General features: G+C 52.9%; 1 protein-coding gene across 2 annotated transcripts; it reads right to left on the bottom strand.

Annotated features, from left to right (window-relative positions):
• Window positions 1-227: 227 nt before the first annotated feature.
• On the bottom strand, window positions 228-22,107 carry OCRL (OCRL inositol polyphosphate-5-phosphatase). 2 transcript variants are annotated; one of them, XM_041424308.1, is made up of 23 exons: window positions 22,002-22,107; window positions 21,467-21,546; window positions 20,580-20,618; window positions 20,033-20,143; window positions 19,877-19,960; window positions 19,448-19,568; window positions 19,198-19,359; window positions 18,228-18,329; window positions 17,697-17,811; window positions 15,794-15,910; window positions 15,479-15,669; window positions 13,912-14,023; window positions 12,362-12,471; window positions 11,290-11,425; window positions 9,945-10,055; window positions 9,481-9,646; window positions 9,048-9,283; window positions 5,623-5,646; window positions 3,291-3,410; window positions 2,969-3,053; window positions 2,417-2,544; window positions 1,724-1,835; window positions 228-1,621 (listed from the first exon to the last, which is right to left on the bottom strand). In XM_041424308.1, exons 6-23 carry the CDS (start codon window positions 19,510-19,512, stop codon window positions 1,497-1,499), a joined length of 2,217 nt encoding a protein of 738 aa, XP_041280242.1. In that variant the 5' UTR covers window positions 19,513-19,568; window positions 19,877-19,960; window positions 20,033-20,143; window positions 20,580-20,618; window positions 21,467-21,546; window positions 22,002-22,107; the 3' UTR covers window positions 228-1,496. The 2 variants fall into 2 exon arrangements, with proteins under 2 accessions (XP_041280242.1, XP_041280243.1); XM_041424309.1 differs by having other exon boundaries at window positions 20,033-20,140.
• Window positions 22,108-22,145: the final 38 nt, after the last annotated feature.

The raw sequence follows: 22,145 nt of genomic DNA, 5'->3' as shown, positions 1-22,145 counted from the left end.
GGGCACTGGGCTGCAGTGCCAGCACATCAAGGGTGCACCCAGGAGCTCAACCAGCAGGAACCTGTGGCATGGGACCCTCTGCCACTGTTCCCAGCTGTGCCCAGCACGCTCCTGGCGTGGCTGGGGGAGAGCCCAGCCCTCAGCTGCCCCAGGAGCGAGCCTGGAGCTCCATGACAGTGCAGAACTGCATGAGGGAGGGCAGGTGTGCCCTGCACAGCCCCCAGGCCTTGCACAACAGAGGTTTATTTGGAACTAATAGTTTCCCAATAAATTATGTAATTTAAAAATTTTAAGGATAAGAAAAAGGCAGAAGGGAGGGGAGCCTGCAGCAGCTCAGCCAGTGCATGGGGACCACAGGGCCACACGACACCCTGGGCTAAGCCCAGGCACCGGCGGGGACTCTGTGACCTCAACCCCTTCCCCTTGGCTTTGGCCTCCCTCACCTGAGGCCATGTGGCCCCACAGGCCTTAGTGTTTCAGTGGGACAGGCCCCTCTTGCACCCTCAGTCACCAGCCCCAGGGCTGTCCCCTCAGCCAGCTGTGTGCGACCCTTGCACGGCAGCTCTCTCACACAGCCCCCTCAGCTGCTCCTCTGGCACCCAAGGACCATTTGTGGCTCCTTTCGCTCCCCCAAAACCTGTACCCTCTGCTAGCACCCCAGGAAGGAGACAATGGACTCCATCTAGTGGCACCTGGTGACCCAGCCTGTCCTACCCCCACACTAGAGAGACAGTGGTGCCATCCTGCTCAAAGTGCACAGGACAGCCCAGGAGGAGCAGAGGGCAGCTCATGGCTCTGCCTGACCCTGGTCACTGCGAGCCACCCACTATCCTGTGTCTTTGGGGGAAGCTGGGGCAGGGAAGGGACAGGAAAGTGAGGGCAGAGTGGGGGATGCAGGGACAGACTTGTCTGCCGAGGCCCCGTGTCCTGGGAGGGAGGGGAGAGGGGAAAGGCCATGCCGAAGGGGAGAGGCCCAATGTCCAAACAACCTTCCTGGGTCAGCACAGTCCATAGCACAGTGATGGCATCAGGGCTGGCATGGCTGTGTGGCAGAGGGTGGCACATGTCTCACAGCAGTCTGTGGTGGTGAACACACCGGCACATGTACCTGGCACTGGAGGGACGCAGTGTGCCACGGCCTCCAAGAGCACCAGCCATCCCCACCCTTCTCTACAGCAGCTCTTGGGAGATAGGGGTGACACAGAGAGAAGCGTGACCTGGGAACCGGCGATACTGCCACAGGATGATGGGTGCTGGCACAGTGCTCGGGTATTGACAGATCCACCAGGCTCCCACAGGGAAGCCGGAGGCTCCAGAGGTGGATGGCAGTGCAATGAGCGTGCAGGTCCTCTGCAGCGTGGGGTACGGTGTGGCAAGGAGGGGGAACCGTCCCTTCCCACTGTAAACACGGCACTTGGAGAGCTTCGAGCCTTTACCCCTCGGAGCTGTCAGAGGCCCAGCTGGAGCGCGGGCCCGGCTCTGGCACATGGCAGGAGTCATTCTTCATCCCCGGTGAGCAGGAAGCTGTAGAGGAAGTTGATGGCACGCTGGCGGTCCTGCTGGGTCTGCCTGGCCATCAGGTTGGGCGGCGGGCGCAGGAGGAGGCTGGAGAACAGGGCAGCTGTGGAGGCAGGTAAAATCAGTCACTGGTAGGGAGCAAAGACCTGGGGAGGTATAGGAAGAGGCGGGGATGGAGCAAGGGCTGCAGAGGAAAAACACTCACCGATCATGGTGGCACTGACGTTGTTGTCCTCCGAGTACCTGAGCAGCTCCCGCAGGAAGGACATTAGGTACCGAAACACGTTGCGATGGCAGCTCGGCAGCTGAAAGATCACCTGCAAGGAAATGGTGTCAGGAAGCTCTCCCACCTCCCACCGCTGCAGCCTGGGCATGTGTGGCACTCTGGGTTCCACAGCAACTTACCCACAAGCTGCAGCCCAGTACTGATGGCACTTGTGGGCTGTGGCTCCTGGTGACACTGCTTCAAGGAAAGCTGTGTCACCAGGAAAAAGTCCTCAGTGCCCTATGTCAGCCTCCTGCTTGTTTCCAGTCAGATCCCAGCTCTCACTGCCCCAAAACTTCCCCCTCTGCTCAGGGACATGCTTGATCTGGCCTGATGCCCCACCAGCTGTTAAGAGCCATGCACAGCCCTTCACAAAGGACAGGAATTGCAGCTCTGAGCAGGTGCTCAAGCTCTCAGCACCAGGGGTGGTTTGGTCCCTCCCTGTTCTCCATGTGCTTAGGGTGAGACATGGCTCACTTGGGGTCTCTCTGGAAGAGCTGCCCACTCTCCCACAGCCACTGCCAGTCCCCAGGCAGAGAGTAGGGCTCAGGCAGGCCCAGAGGCATGGACAGCCCACAGCAGCAGGAGCTGCCCTGAGCCGGCAGCAGCCCCCATGTCAGCACAGCCCCGCACCTGTCGGCACAGCCGGCTGCTGTGGGACCCCTCCAGACACCTCTGGTACAGCTCATAGCAGATCACAGGCTCTGGCAGAGCCTCCAGGAAGATGAGGAGAGCTTCAGCCACAGAGTGATTACTGCCCGCTGGAGCGCTGGGAATCAAGGGTCATGCTGAGCAGAGAGATCCCCTCCCTCCCCAGACACTCATCTTGCAGGAGGTCACACAAGATCCCCGCCTGTCTAACCTCTCCTCCTCCTCCACTGTCCCCCATCCATGAAAAACCCTGCACTGCATTTCCCACCCTCTGGCTGCACAGAAACTCCCTGCTCCATTAGCCTCTTCTCCAGACCATGCTCTTCAGTATCCCAGCTCCTGCACTTGGCACAGCCCTGCAGAAGCTTCCAGAGCCCCTGGCTGCTTTGGCCAGCACAGACTGAACTGAGAGAGGTTGTGGGGGGACCAAGGGGAGCCCATCCCTGCCAGGAACCCTGCCAGGTAAAAATGACAGACAAGCTCTCCCAAGAGTGAACTCTCCTAGCAGAGCTGAGATCCATCACGGAAGGATACGGATTGTCTCGGGAATGCTGGTGTCCAGGCAGTCAATGATCTGCTCCAGCTCTTCCTGCATGCCTGGAGTCTGGAACAGGTCCTCCTGTCAAAAACAGCACAGGGATGGAATAAGTCACCTTCCCCACAAAGGCTGAGGCACACGGTAACTCATGGTGACTCCCAGTGAATGGTGAACCCCGGGAGACCCAGCCTTGAGCACAGGTAAAAGCCTTGCCCTGTAAACACCAAACTAGAGCTGATTTCCAGGTACATGTGAGGAACCAGCTCACCAGGAGAGCTCCAGCATGGCAGAGGATTCCTCCCCCGCCCTCCCTCTCACCTGGTGGAGGGCATGCTTGAATAGGTGGTCTATCAAGAGCCAGATCTCCTTTGGCACCTGCAGCGGCACCTCACTTGCTTCCTCGCTGTCCAGGGAGCCCACCTGCAGGATGGATTTCTCCTGGGGAGAAAGCACACAAGGGCTCAGGGAAACCTCAGTTCCTTCTGCCTCAGGCCCTTAGTCCCTGGTAGGGAAAGCTGGGGCAAGGGAAGCAGCAGGACCCCGAGGTGCTCTAGCCCTGACTCACTTCCACAGCACCAGCCATTGCCCCACAGGTCCTGGCTCCTCTCCCTTCTGCTGCCCCATGGAACAGCCTGCCTGGGCTCTCCAACAGCCCCAGCCCTCTCAGACCCCCAGGAGGTGGCTCTGGCTGCCCACGGTGCCCTGGCCCCATCCCAGCTCCCACCCTGCAGCCAACAGAGGCTGGGACCCAGCAAGTCCTTGTGCTGCGGAGCCGCCGCGCTGGGGAGCCCAGCCCCGTCCCCACTGACCCCACACCTGCCCTGACTCGGGGCTGCTCCAGCCACAGCTGCTGCCAGGGCTCTGCAACTGTCCTGCTTCCTGAAGTTTCTTCCTTGATTTTCCCAAGGAGAGCTCTCACTGAGTACAGGCCACCACTGTCACAGTTCCTGCTTACTCCTGTGGAGCAGCTGACAAGCTCCATGGCTCAGACGTCTCCATCACACCAAGCTTTAACCGGATCCATGTTCTTGACTTGATTTTACTCTCACTTCACGATCACTCACATTCCTGTGACCTCCAAGGAGGAAGCCGTGCCCAGCACCCCCAAAGCACCCAGGAACCAGCACAAGCAGGAGCACAACCCCGCCACCAGCAGAGGAGTCCACAAGCCACACAGAAAGAACCTCACTCCAGCTGAGGCAACAACTGCCATGGCTGTCCCTGCAGCACACACAGCCCTTGAGAGCAGCCAGGGGCAGCTTCCCTGCTATGCCCAGAGACACACCAAGCTGACATGAGCCCTGGTGGCACAGGCAGTAGCCCCACTTGCCACGCAGCACAGCTCTGCCCTGCACAGCACCAGGTCTGACCCCGCCAGTAAATGAGGAGTCATGGGTGCATGGCTGCCTCGCTCAGCCACATGCAAGGTCGGGAAGCAGCGTGTCAGGCAAGAGAATTAGAGAATTCCTTTAAGAGGGAAAGGGGGAGAGCTGCAGACCCTCTCCCAGGGCTGTGGACACTCTTCCCGGGCAGAGGTTCTTCTACAGAAACCCCCTGTGCCAGGGCATCACCGGAGCCAAGCGCTGGAGCAGCCCCTAGCATGACTGGGGGAGCTGTGAAGACCCCCATACAGGAGATCCCAGGTATTCAGAGGACAGGAGAAGGGTCGAGGTGCCTCGGGGCAGACGAGAAGGAAGAGAAGGAGGAGCAGGAGCAGGAGCAGGGGGCGGAGGCGGGCGCGCATTGGCCGGGCCCCGAGCGCCCTCTCCTGCTGCGTGTGAGGAACGTGCTTCCCACGGGAAGATGCTCCCAAAAATCACAATTCCTCCCTTCTCCCCTGCCAGGAGGGAGTCTATGAAGTTCATGTGGTTAGACACCCAAGCTCGATCTCCTCTTGGAGACGGAACATTCCTTCCCTCTCCTGTTGTACTCTGCCACTGCGCTGACAGCCCAGAGAGGAACAATTCCCTCAGACTGGGAAGCCGGTGCAGAACCAGCTCGAACAAGTTACAAATGTCAGAGCCAGCACAAGGACAGTATGAACACCCCCAGCATGCCCCACCTGCTCTCCCAAGGAAGTTTTCCTTGCTTGGCTCCAGCACTGAGCACGGGTGCCAAGGGAAGCAGCGATCCCGCTCGGGCATCGCGGCCACCAGAGCGAGCAGCCCCAGCTCCACTGCTTGAGAGGCACAGAAACATCCACCTCCTGTACAAGGCCCTTCCTCTGCCTCCACAGGGACACAGCCAGATGGAAGGAGCAAAAGACCTGAGTTTCCTCCTTCAGCCCTCTTCTCACGGGTCTGAGAGGATGCTGTGGTGAACCCCTCCTTATGGTCAGAGGTATGCCAAAGGCTGCCAATCTTTTATGGGAATATCCAGCACTGCTGTCAGGATCAGGAGAGTAATGTTTTTCCCCCCAAAGCAAATTTGGTGAGCTTTAACATTGAAGGTGGGCTTGGCTCTGGGGTCACTGTGTGCCTCTCCATGCTCTCATCCAGCCCACAGCTGTGCTAAGAAGCTTTGCTGACAGCCGTGTCCCCTCTGTGCTCCCCTCCCCTTCCCTCTGCCACAGAAAACAAGAGAAAAGCTCTCATTCTTTACAAACACACCACTGAGAAGCAGACTGCCACGCAGCAATTGCTTGTGTTACCTTTTCTAAGAAGCTGTCTTCTTCCTGAGAGCAGCAGGAAAGAGAGGAGAGGAAAAAAGTGTGGTTAAGAGGGAGAAAGCACTGTTGGATTAACTCTTCTGATTAAGCAGAAGCCTAATTTGCATTACAAGAACCCATTGAACACCAGGTCCTTCACACATTTTGCTGACACGGCCAAAGTTAAACCTGTGGTGAGAGATTTGCCTGCCAATTAACAACAATCCTGCTCATATGATGCACAGTCTAGTCAGGATTTCTGGAAAGCCCTCCAAGGGGCTTAGACAGCACTGTTCACTGGCCAACAGCCGGGCCATGGGCAGGTGAGAAGTGTCCACCAGGAAGAAGTTCCCTGGTCAGAATCATTGTCCCTATGTTATTTCAGCCTTGTGACCAGGACAGAGATAAAACCTTCCCTGGGCTAAATCTGTGTTTCTGAGTGTGTGGCAGCTGTGGAGCTCACAGGGCTCCTAAGCAGCTTTCGGTGTGGTCAGGGAAATGATGGTTTGTGCTCAAACCCGGCTGCTGCTGCTGCAGCCTAAGAGCATTAGCACAGCGTAGAGAGGAGTGTGCCAAGCCCTCTGGCAGCACAGCCAAGCCCTCAGCATCCCCAAACAGCCATCCCTGCACAGCCAGGTCCGGCTGGACACTCCTCATGGGTCTGCAGGAGGAAATGGAAGCAGGTCGTCCATGCTGAGTCTTGCAAATCGACCTTTCAGGGTAGGAACAGCCCCAGCACATTCCCAGGCTGAGCTGGAAGCAGCTGCAGCTCCCATGGCACAGGGAAACCAGGAGGGACAAACATCTCGGGGTCTCCTGTGGCCTCTGCAGTGCCTGCTTCCCCTGGAGCCTCCCTGAGTTCTAACAGAGCCACAACAGACTGTCCTCTTCCCAAGAACAGCTTGCTTCTAACAGGAGCTGGCACAGGTTTCTCTCCTGAGGCACAGGGGGAGGGACACAGGTTTGGGAGGGCAAACAGCCACCTGCACATTTTGTAATGGCTGAGTCATTTCCACCTCACCCCACAACCTGAGCCTGGCTGCTCAGCTCTCCACAGAATCCCAGAGTGGCTTGGGTTGGGAGGGACGTCAAAGCTCATCTCATTCCACTCTCCTGTCATGGGCAGGGACATCTTCCACTATCCCAGGTTGTTCCAAGCCCCTTCCAACCTGGCCTTGGACACTTCCAGGGACTGGGAAGCCCTGGGCAAATAGTGCCAGGGCTTCCCCACCCTTACAGGGAACAATTTCTCCCTAATGCTGAGCCTTCAGCATGATTTGCTTCACAAGACTCACCTGCTCCTGACAGGGGTTCTTCAAGAGGCTTTTTAAAACCCAAAGTAGTATCCCAAGAAAAAACACGATGAGACACTAATATTGAAACTCCAAAGGAGAGGTGCTCAAGTGACAGCAGCGAAGTCACTGTCTGCCTCCTGGGAGAACCAGGAGAGCCATTCCCAGACAAAATCCCACCCACCTCAGCCCCTCAGTGACTGGATCTCCAGACCTCTCTCCACTGAAAATGACAGACAAAGTCTAGCCAGGCTGAGGAAAATGTTGGATGCAGTGAAGGATGAGGCCATGCAAGTGCAGAAGGTTCTTAATGCACAGACACTGCCAGCCTCATGCAGCCTGAGCAGCACCAAAACTCAGGGAACTGCACCCCAATGCTCCAGCTTGCAGGGCAGGCAGCACCAGCACCACTGACTCAGGCAGTAAGTGCTCAGTTGGTCTGATTCCAAGGATTTCTCAGCTCATAGGTTAAATCAGAACCAAAATACTTAAAATATCCCCCACATCCATACAGAGAACTGTGTCCCTGTTGCAGACACTGGAGCAGGTGCTCCTTGCTGACTGTTTTGCCTGCTTTATTTCTAGATGTTTCACTGAGAAACAGGAGAAGGAAATCTATAGATGGAAGGAGAAGCCACCTCAATGGACTCTTATAAATCTAACAGTGCATGTCTGTGAGGGCAGAGCCAAGAGTCTGGGCCCTAATTCCTCTCTACCAAGCAAGAAGCTGGTGCTAAGCTGAAAAGTGCAGGTGGAAAAGCAACCAAGGCCAGTGAAATGTTCCAGACTCCTAGAACAAGACTGACTATAACCAAATCCTCAGAAATCTGAGGAGCCTGAAGCCTGGATCAGTTGCTTGACCTGAGGAGGCAAACAATGTATCTTGCCACCTGCATCCTGCCTAGTCTGATTAGTGTGTTAAAAAGTCAAAATTCTCTCATAAAATGGACTTCTCTGTATATTGGACTTGTGAGAAAAGTAGATACCTACAATAAAAGATGGGAACTGGAAGAGGCAGGGAAAGGCACTGGACAACTGCTGAAGGGATGAGAAAATGTGGAAACAATGGGAGTGGAGGCTGGCAAATATACAGAGGTGGAAAAGCAGCAGCCTACTGGACAAAAAACCCTCATGTAAGGGTGAGACTGTGAGATAGGAGAGGAGAGGAAAGGTATCACATGGCAGAGAGACTCAAACAATGGGGCTGAGCTTTCAGGTGGACAGAAAGAAAGGACTCTCCTGGCTGAACAAGAACTGGGACATGAACTGGCACTCAGGAGCTGCTGCACCTCACTGGAACAGGGTGAGGTAAGGCAGAAGGAGAGATTAATGAAACCAGCCTGGAAATCAGAATTACATCCCTAGAATGGGACAACCCCAGAAAGAGCTGAGTACCCAAAAACCAACAGGTGACTAGGGCACCACTGCACCCTCTCTAATGCACACTATGAGCTGTGGGAGGAGGAAAATTGATGCTGGGGGCTGGCATAGGCTGGGGAGAGGAACAGTTCGCTGCACCAGAGAGAGAACTCTCCCTGATGAGCTATCTCTCACCCAAGGCATTATCTCTCACTGTGGCTGGTGTGGGAGGAAATGGCCAGAGAGGCTGTGACATTGCTCATCTGCTGAGCTGTGTCCTTCAGCACCCCACACCCACACCACACACTTTCCTTCGGTCCTCCTGCTTCTGCTTGCTCCATCTTCTGAGCAGTGGGAATGCATGCAGAAGGAAAAGGCCCTTGAGGCACTCATCATACCAGAATAAGCTCATATACCTTGGATGAGAGGCCCCTAATCACATCTCTTATGACACCGCAGTGCCACCCAGCTGAGCCTGCCAGCACCAGTGCCACCAGCATGAGGTGCTGAGGTCACTTTTTCAACCCATCAAACAATATTCAGAGCCCACTCAGAAAAAAGGCATAAAGCACAGGCTGTCAAAAGTCATCGGCTGTGGTAGACAGGAAGAATAAAAGAGCACCTCAAGGTCTGTGAAGTCACTCATCTCAGAGCCAGCACAGACAACCTGACCTGCAGGTACTGCTCCTGCTTTTGGGAGCAATCAGAAGGGAATCAGAAGGGATTTTGGGAGAATCAGAAGCTTCTCTGGGTTAGAAGAGCCGCTTCAGAACTCACCAGGTCTATGAGCTTGGTGACTGGAACTTCTCGGATGGGTCGCTTCATCCGGCACAAGGCCTCAAGCGAGGTGCCAAAGCAGCTGGGCAGGTAGGTCCCACTGATGGTCAGGAAATAGTCCTTCCCTCGGTCCAGGTGCAGGACAAGAATATCCTCAATTTTATCCTCGCCAGAGTTCAGGAGGGTGACTGAGTCCTTGCTGACATACACGTCCAGGGAGATCTCCGTGCTCTCATCTGCAACACACTGGAGCGCTCAAGAACACACAGACACTCTCCAAAAACGAAGATGGGGACAAACATACAGTGGCAGGGACAAAGGCCACAACAGAGAAGACAAACAGACAAGATTGATGGCAAGGAAGGTGGGACACAGGAAAGACAGGAAGGACTGAATGGAGATGGGATGGAGGGGTCTACAGCACTACACTCACCTGGCTCCAGGTAACCTTCACAAGGCTCGGCCCGAAGCCACGGCTTGCAGTAGTGGCTGTCATTGAGCTTTGGGATGAAGGAGAAGTGACAGGTGACCTGCCCATTATTGGTAATCTGGAACTTCTGTTTCTGCAGCTGACGGAACTTCACGTTCTCAAACTCAAACTGCAGAGCAAAAAGAAATCAAGTGATATTAATAGTCAGGATAGGGCCCATAGCCAGCCCCCCACAGGCTCTGCAGTGGCCTCTCAAGGCTGAGAGGAACCCACCTAATGCAGAATTCCTCACAGAAGTCCTGCCAAGGAGCCAAGACAACATGTCCTTACTAACCCAATTCCTGATCATAAGATACAGTTCAATTTTCTATAATCCAGTTCATGGAAACAAAGTCTTTGAAAGAAGTTCTGGCACTTTGAAGGCTGCTGTGTTTGGGCAGTGACAGTGATCCCAGTTTCATCCTCACCTCTCTCCTGCTCAGCTCCAGTGAAGGAAGAAAGTCATTCTCCATCCTGTCCATTATACGAACAATGTCTTCAAACAGCTTCCGATACTTTTGCTCATCCACAACCTTCACCTGCGGGAGACAAAAAACACTCAATGAAACTTCTGTTGGCTTTTCACAGGAACTCTCTTGATCATGAGTGAACTGCAGAAGTGAATTATTTCTCTAAGCACTTGCTTCTGTAGCTGCAAGGCTGAGAGAGCTCACACATGTGTGCAGTCCCAAGCTGTGTCTGCAACTTGACGCAGATTTCACCCCTGCAGGTGTTACCAGGGTCTGTCTGGCCACTGGTCACACAACTGGGAGATCACTGGAGGCAACCTCTGTGAGACAGCATTGGCATGCTGCAGCACTTCTCATGATTCTCCAGAGGGAAAGGAGAAAGACCTTTCTTTAAACAAGCTCAGCCTATTCTACTCAGTGCAGGTGAGGCACAAATGAAGTGCCGTGTCTGGTTCTGGGCTCCCCAGTACAGGAGAGACATGGAGCCTCTGGAGTGGGGCCAGCAAAAACCACACAGATGCTGAAGCGCCTGGAGCATCTCCCTTACAGGGAAGGGCTGAAGGAGCTGGGGCTCTTCACCCTCAAGAGGAGACACAGCTGAGAGGGCTCTGTCTTTTCCTGTCTGCAGGGAGGGCTCAGAGCAGGGTCCAGGCTCTGCTCTGTGGGGCCCAGCAATGGCACGAGAGGCATGGGCAGGAACCGATCCCAAGAAGTTTCACCTGAACATGAGGAAGAACTTCTTCACTGTGTGGGTGACAGAGCACTGAAACAGATTTCCCAGAGAGGCTGTGAAATCTCCCTCAGTGGAAAGAGTCCAAAACTGCCTGGACACAATCCTGTGCCATGTGCTCTGGGATGGCCCTGCTGGAGCAGGGAGATGGGACCCAACAACGCACTGTAGTCCCTTCCAACCTGACCCATTCTGTGACCTGAGCCACCCAGGGAGCAGGAGGTAGCAAAAATGGACACGGAGTGTCCCCATTTGCTGCACCAAAAAACCTGAATTTGCTGTCACTCTCCACTGAAGACATCCAGGTGTGAACCAGATGACACATCCGACGCAGCACACGTACAGCCAGGTCCAGGCTGCTGCTGTGTCTCCATATGGAGGAGGGAACAGCAGGACTCACCTATCCCAGTGCTGCCAGATGCAGCACCCCCACAGCAGGCACGCCTCACTTGGGTTCATGTGTCCTCTTGCAACAGCCTTAGCAGAGGTGCCCTGACTGTCACCGCCTCCCACAGTAATGCCTGGAACGCCTGGCAGTGCTGGGATCCTGCCCCAACAAACACACAAACCTACCCCGATGCAGAACAGGGCGCTGACAGGCTTGTGGTCACTGGTCTTGAGGTCCATGTGACTGCAGTACCGGAGCTGACTGACGTTCCCTCCCCTCCAAAGGATCCGATCGCACCATGCTGGCACACGACACTTCCCACTACAAAGAAAAACAGGTTACCAGGGGAATCCAACAATCCTATCAAGCCATCCAAGCTGTTCCTCTTCACAACAAGGCAGTTGCCTCCACCCACATCATCACAGCAGTGATGGGATGAACACCTATCACGTACCCCAACTTGAATTCTGGTTTTTTTGCTGCTCTCTCCCCCTTTCCCAATACAACTGATAAAATTCCCATCCTTTCCAGCACCAGGAAACAAAATAACCCTCAGTCAAGCCCATTTCCACAGCCTGAACCCATGTGTGCTGTGACCCAAAGTGCATGACTTTCTTGTGCTGCCAGACCTTTCTGCCCACAATCCAACCCATCGCTTATTGTTTCCATTACGGAAAGTCTACTCAGTGATTACTATTATGTTGTGAAGCCTGAATCCTGGGTTATCCTTCTTCAGATTAACTAATGTGATGATTCATAAACATGGCAAGTCAAGTTCAATCACTACATGGTTTGAAAGTTCTTCTTGGGAGTTTCTCCCTTTGGAGCAGCCCCTGCAGAAGATGCAGCCATGTTTGTGGGAGGCACCAAGCAGGAACCACAGCTGCTATCACAGTGCAGCCACCCTGTGGGTGTGCAAGTCAGAGGACAGGGTGACTCAGACAGCCTGTTTTCTTAGCTCTTTAATTCCTTTTTTATACTGTTTGCCTGTCCCTGGTAACAGAAAAAGCCTCTAGTGCAGGGTCACCTGAGCTCACACTTCACCTGCCTTCATCCAGTGGGATCAGCAGCTACAGAGGTTTAAGGGATGTGCCTGGTCAACGTACACAGGGGCTGCTTATTGCAGAAAGCAGGAAAGAAAGGAAGGCCAAACATAACACTGACAGCTATGTACACTTCTAAGAAGCAGGAAATCAAATTTTGTGAGAAAATGTGTTTCATGTCATAGGTAAATACACCCCGTTGCAGCCAATGTACCTGGAGTCCCAGCGATCTGTTTTAGAGTCATATTTATATGTGGGGATGAATTTAATATCTCCCTCCATGAAATCTGCAAATGCCTTCTTCTGAGTGCGCTGAATATTCAGCTAAAGCAGAAAAAGAAAGCTTTAAAAAGGAAAAAAAACCCAACAAACCAAACCCAAGAAACCCTCCCTTGCCACAGCAGTGTTAGAGAGCAGATCTACAGACAGAGCAACCGTGGTCTGTGGCCATTCTGTGGGATTCACAGACACCCCCAAACTGCCTCTCAGACCTCACACCTTTAACACACATGTGGAAAGTTTTCCAAACAGACTGAGTACAAATGGGCATGGTACTGCTCACCAGACCATGCAGGCAGCATCAAGCATGAGTTAAGGGAAATATTAATGGCTTAAGATTGTCATCATTAATTGTTCCCCACCAACCATTTTAGGAAGAGCCTCCAGGATTGCACTTGCCTGACAACCTGATACCAACCTCCTTTGCTCCTTTCCTCTTCTGAAAAACCTCCTGGATGTTTTCCTCACTAAGACCAAAGCTACAGCTGTTTCCTGAACAAAGCTCTGTAGTACAGCAAAAATGAGCTACAGAGGACAACCAACCAAATTTACTGTTAAACTGTCTGAGGTGATATTGCACCACTGCTGTTCATGTTTCCTGGGTGCAAGCCTTCACCTGAAAGGCACCTGCCAACCACCTTCCGTGTGCTGCAGGGAGTGCCGAGCAGGGAAGGCCACAGCACAGAATTCAGGTCAAACTGGCTGAGCAGATTTGGACTCCAAATCAATACCTCTTTCACAACACTGATCACAGCAGCTTTTGTTGCTGTTACAAATGCCTGTGTTCAGCTTGTAGTTTGTATTTAAGAGAGAGCTCCTGCACTGAGACACAGACACACTTACACATTGACTGCCTGAGCTACTCAGTTACCCCAGCATGGACAGTCTGGTTTTGTTTAGGGGGATGTTGCAACCAGCACACCCAGAGCTCTGTCAGGGTCCAGTGTCTATGAATGTGTCCAGACCCTTATTGCAGCAGGCCATGGAATTATGTAGGTAGGACAAGCCCTGCAAAACCATTGAGTTCAACTGTTTTCTCCAGCACTCTCAAGGCCCCAACTAACCTATGTCCCCACATGCGACCTCTACATGTCTGTTAAATCCCTCCAGGAATGGGGACATCACTGCCTTGGGCAGTCTGTGCCACGGCTGAACAGCATTTTCCATTAAAAAATTTTCCCTAATATCCAACCCAAACCTCTCCCAGCACAACTTGAGGCCACTTCCTCTTGTCCTGCCAGTTGTTAACTGTGAGAAGAGACCAACCTTGACCTGGCTGCACTGTCCTCTCAGGGAGTTGTAGAGAGCGAGAAGGTCTCCCTGAGCCTTCTTTTCTCCAGGCTGAGCCCCCCCAGCTGCTCCTCATCAGATTTGTGCTCCAGCCCCTTCCCCAGCTTCACATCTGCCAGCTCCTCCCTAGCAGAGGCACGTCCCAAACCAAGATGACCTCCCAGGGATGGGGCGAATGTGAGCGAGTTCACTGACCTGGTCATAAGTCAGCAGTTTCTGAAGTTCGTTCTTGCTGATGAGATTCTTCACTTCACTGGCATCCAGCAGACACAACCTGTAGTTCAGGTCTCCCAGCCAGATAACAACGCTGCAAACAAAGACACACGTACAGTCATGGAATGGTCTGGTTTGGAAATGATCTTAAACCTCATCTTGTTCCAGTCCCCTGCCATGGGCAGGGACACTTTCCACTATCCCAGGTTGCTCCAAGCCCTGTCCAGCCTGGTCTGTAAGAACTCCAGGAATGGGGCAGGCACAGCTTCTCTGGGCAGCCTGTGCCTGGGCCTCACCACCTGCACAGGGAAGAATTTTGGGAGCAGATCAGCAGTTAACAGTTCCCCTTTTGAAACCACATTAAAGCTGAGACATGTGGAAGACAAAATGGATACATTAAAGACTGAGTCCAACAGCAGAAATTTCTAGTGACAGCAGATCCTACAAGACTAAGTCCATTTCATTTGGAATTCCCCAAAGATTGAAAACTTGGTTTAGTAGGAGATGTGTTTGTCTCAGCCTGAAAAAAAAGCCCGAGAATAGCACTATACAGGACTAAGTCCATTTCCTTTGGAATTCCCCAAAGATTGAAAACTTGGTTTAGTAGGAGATAATGTATTTGTCTCAGCCTGAAAAAAAAGCCAGAGCACAGCACTGACTCTCTAATGAAGCAAGACCAGTGTTCACACAAAATCTAGCTGGTATCGAGGCTCTTCTCATGTTAAGAAGAGGCCATGGTGGAGCTCATTAAGCAGAGCCAGCCTGTCAGCCAGCGGGACAGGTGAGGCATCTGTATCTGCAGGGTTATCCCTCATGTACACCCTGAAAAACCTGTTGGTTATTTCACTGCCTTTCCTTCAACCAGAGCAGGACACTGCTGCATCACCTACTGAGCCAAGACCGCCTGACACACAATTAGCAGGAGCAGAATTAGGTTCCTGGAGGTTACAACCTTTTGGACATTGTTTCCCATCCCTGCCATCAGCCACACCTCACCAGCACCTGCTCACACCCTGCTCCTCTCCAGGCTTCCAAGCAGGCCTACAGTCTTCTAGTTATCAGCAGCTAAAGAAGCACTCATGGGACTCACCCTTTACTCCATAAAGGTTTCATTTAAAGATTAAAATTTAAACCCCTTGCTAGTACCAAAGCTCTTCCTGTTTATAGTCAAACCTCAACATTTCCATTAGTGGATTATCAAGGATAATCAAATATTTGAAGTTTTTTTTCTGTACTAATCCACTCTACATTTTTGGTTTTTAAATGGTTTAAGTATTAATTACAGAAGTACCAACCATTTGTATTCTGTTTAGGCCTGTTGAAAAGGAAGTTATACACCAATGCAAGGAGAGGGACACTGGGCACAGGTGCATAAGGCACTGCAACAAGGAGGTGACCAGTTTGTCTGCAGGAGCTGCAGCACACCACAGCACTTGGGATTTCAAATTACTTTATTAAGCCAGAAAACTTATCTGCATGAAACCTCCTGTTGCTGCAGTTTTGACTTGACTTGGGTTACTAGATGCCACTGCCAAAGGGTACAACTCACTCGTGCTTCATGATGTTGAGCTCAGACAGGCAGTCTGAGCTGGGGATCAGGAAGCTCATCCGGGCACAGATGTCCTTGTAGTCCTGGTTTCGACGCTCAAAGTCCTCCACGTGGGCAGCCAGGTGGGAGTTGACGACACAGAACGTGGTGTTGTGGAACATGAACCTGATGGCCACACCACCCTTGTTGCCCTAGGGACAGGAGGGACCAGTGGGGTTAGAGTGGGTGGCAGGTGAGGGGACAGGTGAACCAAAACAGACTGTGCCACTTCTTGCATGGATACAGGGAAGCAACAAGCTGGCCTTGGTGACTCACCATCTTTCCCATGACTCCTGTGCCCACAGACTCTGTCACAATCTCCCTGATATTGCTCAGATGATCCTTCTTAGCAAATATGAGCAACATCATCCCAACCAGGCGGACCATTTGCACCTGCAAAAATAAACGGGATCCTGAATTCCCAGAGAGGCAGTGGGAATGCAGTTCTGATCTGCTCTGCCTGATGCTCTGCTGCTCTGGCTCTCCCTGTTCCTCATGTTCTCAACTCAAATCCTAATTGCAACAACAGAACCAAAAGGTTCTGTTCCTGTCCTGAACAGCATGGTTCTTGGGGTCCATCTGTCACCGCCTAGGAGCTGTCAGCGGTGCTGAGCCCACTGCATTCCCTACTCTGCCACCCTCCCTGGATGGGCAAAGAGAAACAGAATAAATGCCCAGCCAGTTTGTGACTCAGGTCTCAGCCCTTGCCGTGCTCTAACCAGCAGAAGCAGAGAAGCCCCTGAGTGCTCCAGCAGGCCCAGAGCTGGGGCTGTCCTGAGGCTGCAGATGCAGTGGGAGTCAGAGCCCACCTTGGCTTTCTGCGGACTCCAGCGCAGAGGGGAATGGACAGAGATGCTCCTATTTCCCTGAGGCAGATGTGCCTGATGCACGGGGTAGCAAAAGGCATCTCTGAGCTACACAGACTGACTCATTCTTCAGAAATACTTGTTCCCTAAAGCCAAGGGACTCTCTGGATCTGAGCAGTTATCTGCTCCCACAGAGCTCAGCCCACAGAGACTAACACCGTGCTCATGTGCCCTGTCCCAATGGGGATCTCTGCTGATCTTTCAGGTGTGCTAAGCCGACACCGCCCAGTTTGTGACCTTCCTGCACCTCCAAAAGAGTGGCATCACCCCTCTGAAACAGTGACATCACCACTCTGAAACAGTGACAAGGCCCCACCTGTGTGAGCACAGTCTGCATGCTCGCCTCTATGCACAGAAACATTCACATGTGTTGGCATTAAGTCTATGGAGTGAGGAAAGAAGCTGAGAGCAGAGAATTTGGCTGCAAGGGCCCAGCCCCCGGTCTGCTTTGCAGGAGCAGAATTTGCAAGTGACCACAAGCTTTACCTACAGCTTCAGCCACTTACCACTCCTGCACTGCCCCAGCCATATCCTGCACTCTCCCTTTCACTAAGGTGGGAGAAATTTACCCAAAACCAAAGCGAAGCAAAGGGAGGAGAGGAAGCAAGAGCCTCTCTGCAGTTTGGACCCTGACTCCCAGCTCCCCTTGACAGGTCTCAGTTCAGCAAGAGACTCTATTCCCTGTTTCATTTCCTGTAACACCTGCTCAGAGACATCAGTATGGGGTGTGACAGCAAACACACAGGTTAAGGAAGAAAGGGAAACCCATTCATGTATTCAGGACCGGTCCCTGCAGCAGAATGGTTTGTCAGACCAGAGATAAAACCAATGTCTTGCTCTAAACCAGCCAGAACAAAGTCCTGCTGGTACAGCTGAAGCAATTCTGACTCAAGGCAGCAGCATCTGGAAGATTTCACTTCATAAATCATCCCATTCCTTCAGAGAAAAGCTATTTGTTTAATTTACCAGCTCAGGACACACCTGGCTTCTATAGTACGGGATGAAAAGGGAATATAGGTAGAGAATTTGAACCTGCTGCTTCCCTTACACCTACCTTCTATTTGATAAAGGTACTGTGGTCCCCACCTTTATGCATTTCTACTTCAAAGCACAATATTTCCTACAACTGTGGTGCAGAAACAGACTCTCCAGATTTAACTTGACACATTTGACACATGCCCAGGCATGCACATGCCCAGTATCACCCTTGGTTTCTCCAAGCCTTGCTCCTTGGACAGGGAGGAAAATGGAAGCCCTTTTCCTTTTTCTCTCCCATCATGACAAAAGCCCCCATGCCACTGAGGAGAACTCACTTTCTTGTATTTGGCCTTAGGGTGCAGGGACCTCTCCACGGCAGACAGCCACTCCTGTTCCTTTGTAGAATCAAGGTAGAAAAAAGCCTCCGTGCTGAGGTCCAGCTCCTGGAACCTGGAAACCCAAGAGCTTAGCACCTCCAGCCTTCCTGCACATCCCCCTCTCCCTACAGGAACGTGAAACCTCCAGCAACAGCCCTTGGAGGAACAGTTCCTTATAGCCACATGCTAAGTAAAGCAGTAGAATTTCCCCATAGAGAGAAAGCACAGAATTTCCCCATGCCTTTGAGATCCTACCCCAAGCCCCCAGCAATCCTTTCCCTGAGAAACACCACTTCAGGCAGAGGACAACGAGCGAGCTCTGCAGATACCTCCAGGAAAATCTATTATGTCATGCTAGCTTTGTTCAACCTGATCCTGTGCCTCATCCGATGGCTTTCTGCCCTCAGACGTGACACAGCTCTGCTCTGTGCAGCCTCTGAGAGCACGACAGGAACCTAAACCCAACCCAGATCCCCTCCAGCTGCTCACCCGATGCAATAGAAGTCCGGAGGCTCCATGTCATATACCAGCCATGGGGTCAAGAAGCTGTCAGGAGACTGTCCATTCACATTCCATGTTCCCACAAAGAACCTACAACACAAAAGCAGCCGAGCTGTTAGAAAACACAATGAAAACCACAGCAGCACAGCAGTGTTCTGGCTGGAAGCACGCACTGTGAGCTGTCCCTGCATGGGGCAATGACTGCCGTGGGGGAACTGAAAGTCACAGAATCATTGAAGTTGGAAAAGACCTCCAGGATCATTGAGTCCACGCTGTGCCCAATCCCCACCTTGTCACCCGGCCCAGAGCACTGAGTGCTGCGTCCAGGCACTCCTTGCACATCTCCAGGGATGGGGACTCCACCACCTCCCTGAGCAGCCCCTTCCAATGCCTGACCACCCTTTCCATGAAGAAATTCCTCCTGGTGTCCAACTTGAACCTTTCCTGCTGCAGTTTGAGGCCATCTCCTCTCATACTCTCCTTTGCTCCCTAGGAGCAGAGCCCAACCCCCCTGGCTGCCCCCTCCTGTCAGGGAGGTGAGGAGAAGGTCCCCCTGAACCTCCTCTTCTCAAGGCTGAGGCCTCCCTGCTCCCTCAGCCACTCCTCAAAAATTCTCCCAGTCCCAGTGACACTCCTCTCAGAGTAAGGCATTCCACCCGCAAACATCTGGCTCTTTTAACATCATGTCACGAGGGACAACACCACAACACTATGGTGGGACATCTGTCTTCACTCTTTCTGCCCACCTGCTCCAGCCTTACCAAGCCTCAGGAGATCTGACATACACAGAGAGAAGACAAAAGGAGCAGCTGCCCCACGGACAAGAGACTTTTGGGTGTACCATCCTCACTGGCCACCTGAGCTGCAACCCATCACCAGCTGCCAGGGTCCAATCCTGGGTGAGATCCAAGCTCAAAGGAGAGATCCCACAGCTCTGTCCTTCCCTCCCAGGTCTCACCTGAAGTTGTGCAGGTTGATGTAGGCTTTCTCCCTCTTGGCCAGCACATGTTTGATGAGCCCCTCTCTCTGCCCCGACTGTGTGCTGGGCAAAAACATCTTGCGCATTGTGTTGGTCACCTTGGGCTGGTCTCTGGACGTGCCTTCTCTCTCTCGGTGAAATCTAGGAAGGAAGCAAGAGCAGCACTAGAACTAGTTCTGCTGTCTAGGAAGAAAAGTAAAAAAGGGAACAGATCCCCTACGTTACTTACTGCTTATTCTGAGGGACAGGAGGAGGTGGGGGCTCCCGTCGAGATCCCGTCTGGTGGTTCTGCATGTTCCTTTTCTCTTCTAGGCTCAGGGTGTTGAAGTCATCCTCAAACCCCAGAGCTCCTGTAATGAACAATCCCACAAAAACACCCTGAGAAACAATCTGAAACAGCTCAGATCAAGAAGGAAAAAATGTAACTCCACAGAAAGCAAAAAACCAAAAGACAGTAGGAATACATCAACTGTTTGACCTTGGAAATGGGAGAAAGGGCACTAACCACAAGGCAAGGCAGGAAGGAGATTAATATGCACAAACCAAGGGTGAAAATAGCACTCAGGAAGGAATTAACAGACAAGGAAGCATGGCCAGACCCAGCTCCTACCCTGGGCACCCCAGCACTGCACAGGCCCCGGAGCAAAGCCAACTGTACCTGGAGATAGACCTGTGAGGCTCTTCTCCACCTGATGCCAAATGGCCGAGTCCTTAGGTTCAGGAAGAGATGCTTTCAGGTGGGCTGGAAAAAAACCCATCCCTGTCAGAAATTGCCAGCAGAGGATTTCACACGCATAGGGGCAACTCTGCTCACCTTCCTGTATGCTCTGGACTTCTGACAGGAATCCCAAGCAGCGCTCCTCGTCAGGGATCTCGAAGAGCCGCTCCGGTGCCTCGTCACTCTGAATCCTGACCTTGCAGCCTGCTTCAAACACACTCACTGAGTCAGCCCAGGCTGCCTCAGAGTCCCCAGGCTTCCCACCCAGCTTCCAGGTGTTGTTTGTGATGGAAACCTGCACCTAAGTTACCCTCCCTGCGCTTCTGAGGTCCCCCCACCCTGCTTGGGGTATCCCCAGCACATTCTCCTGGCTTTAGGAATCCTCCCTACTGCAATTTTGCAGAGAAGAGCTCTAAAAGCAGGAAGAAAAATTGCAGGTATTTTGACCATTTGCATTTCAAACCTCATCTGTCATGACAAGTGAGTGTCTGACAGAGCCAGATGACAACATCAGAGAGAAAACCATCCCTGTTTGAGCAGAGAACAAACACAGAGCTTGGGGGAAGACTGGAAGGCAAAACAAGCAGCAGTGGCTGTTCCCTGACAGGATCTTTAGCTACACCACTGCCCTTATGAAACTTACTGTTTGCAGCTATATCAATCAGCAGAGTTTCTTCTGCCTCTAGAAAAAGAGAAAGCCAGGATCAGTAGAGCTGATGGATGCTGCAGTAATTGAGGACTTATATAATTACACTGCCTGCTACCAGCCATGAGAGAGCCCTGACAGGAACAAAGAGCTCTAATTTACATCTGTACATTCCTAACGGTTCTGGCAGAAAGAACCCGGACAGTCACCTCCCAACAAGTTTCCCAGGAAGATTCCCACCACACAGTTCTCACACACTTGCACGGTTTTTCCCCATCAGTGCAGCTAGTTTGGGAAAGATGAACTTGACATGGAACTTCAGAGCTTCTCTACAGAGCAAGACCAGGGGCAGAACATCCCTGAACTTCACACAAGGGAATGAACAAATTGAGAAAAAAGGATTTTTACTCCTCACAAGGATTTGCCCCAGGACCACTTGTTGCTATTTAAGTTCTTCCAAGACAAGGCCTAAAGCCCTTCCTCATCCAACAGGTGGGATGCTGAGAGCTTGCTAGACCTTAGGAAGTTTAGATGTAAACGTGCAGGAAAAGGCAACAGCTCCCAACTCTTGGCATCTCAGAGAAGTCTGAGAGACAGACACCAAATGCCAGACCCTGCAACCAGGTTCTGTATGTGCTGGCTCTGTGTGGTGCCAAGCCCACTGCGCACTGGAGCCAGCCAAGTTCCTCACAAGTGCATGCTGACATGGAATGACAACCTGCTTGGATGAGGAACAAGGGGATGCCATAAAATGTGACTTGCTGTTTCACAGGGAAAAGATTAAATCTGCTGTGGCTCAGGAGACAGGTCAGGAAACACCATTAAATGTAACGTTTGTGGATGAACAGCAGGAGATTCTCAACCTTCCCCCCAGCAGTCAGTACCTTGCACACACTTAAAACGGCTATTGATGGGAATATAATCCGGATCAGAGTTTTCTTTCTCCTGGGAGCGAATAACGACCCTGCAGACAGAAGGAAGGCTTGTAAAAACCCGGCCGCAACGCACACAAACGGGAGTTGCGTGTACAGAGACAGTGTTTGATTTTTATCGCTAAGCTTCTGGGGCAGGAGGAGGAAAAAAGCAACGAAGGTGAAACCGTCGATAGCCCGGGGGAGAAGTAAGAGCTATTGAACTCTCCCTGCCACGGGGCAGGTCCAGCACCGGGGGGGCAGCGGCTCTGGCTGCCGGAGGAGCACCGGGGAGCCGAGAAGGCACCTCCGCAGCGCCGGTCCTGCGGGTCCCGGCCCGCAGGGTGAGGGGAGCCCACGGGGGGAGCCCGCAGGGATCCCGAAAGTCACGACGGCTGTGGCAGCTCGGCAGAGAACCGAGCCGTGCCCGGGCACGGCGCGTCCTGCCCCAGTCCCGCCGCGGCGGCACCAACCGAGGCGAGCCGGGCCCCGCCACGCTCGCACTCACCCGTAGCGGCCGGCCCGCCGCTCCAGGCCGAGCACGCACGGCTCCCGCCGCCCGGCCCGCACCTCCGCGCCAGCAACGCTCTGCGCCGCAGTTAAGAAAACCTCCGGTCACCATACGAGCAGGCCGCAGCCCGCGGCGCGCGCC

Source organism: Onychostruthus taczanowskii, unplaced genomic scaffold (genome assembly GCF_017590055.1).
Source record: "Onychostruthus taczanowskii isolate IOZ18803 unplaced genomic scaffold, ASM1759005v1 scaffold81, whole genome shotgun sequence".
Taxonomy (NCBI): Eukaryota; Metazoa; Chordata; class Aves; order Passeriformes; family Passeridae; genus Onychostruthus; species Onychostruthus taczanowskii.
This window is presented reverse-complemented; position numbering and strand designations above follow the sequence as displayed.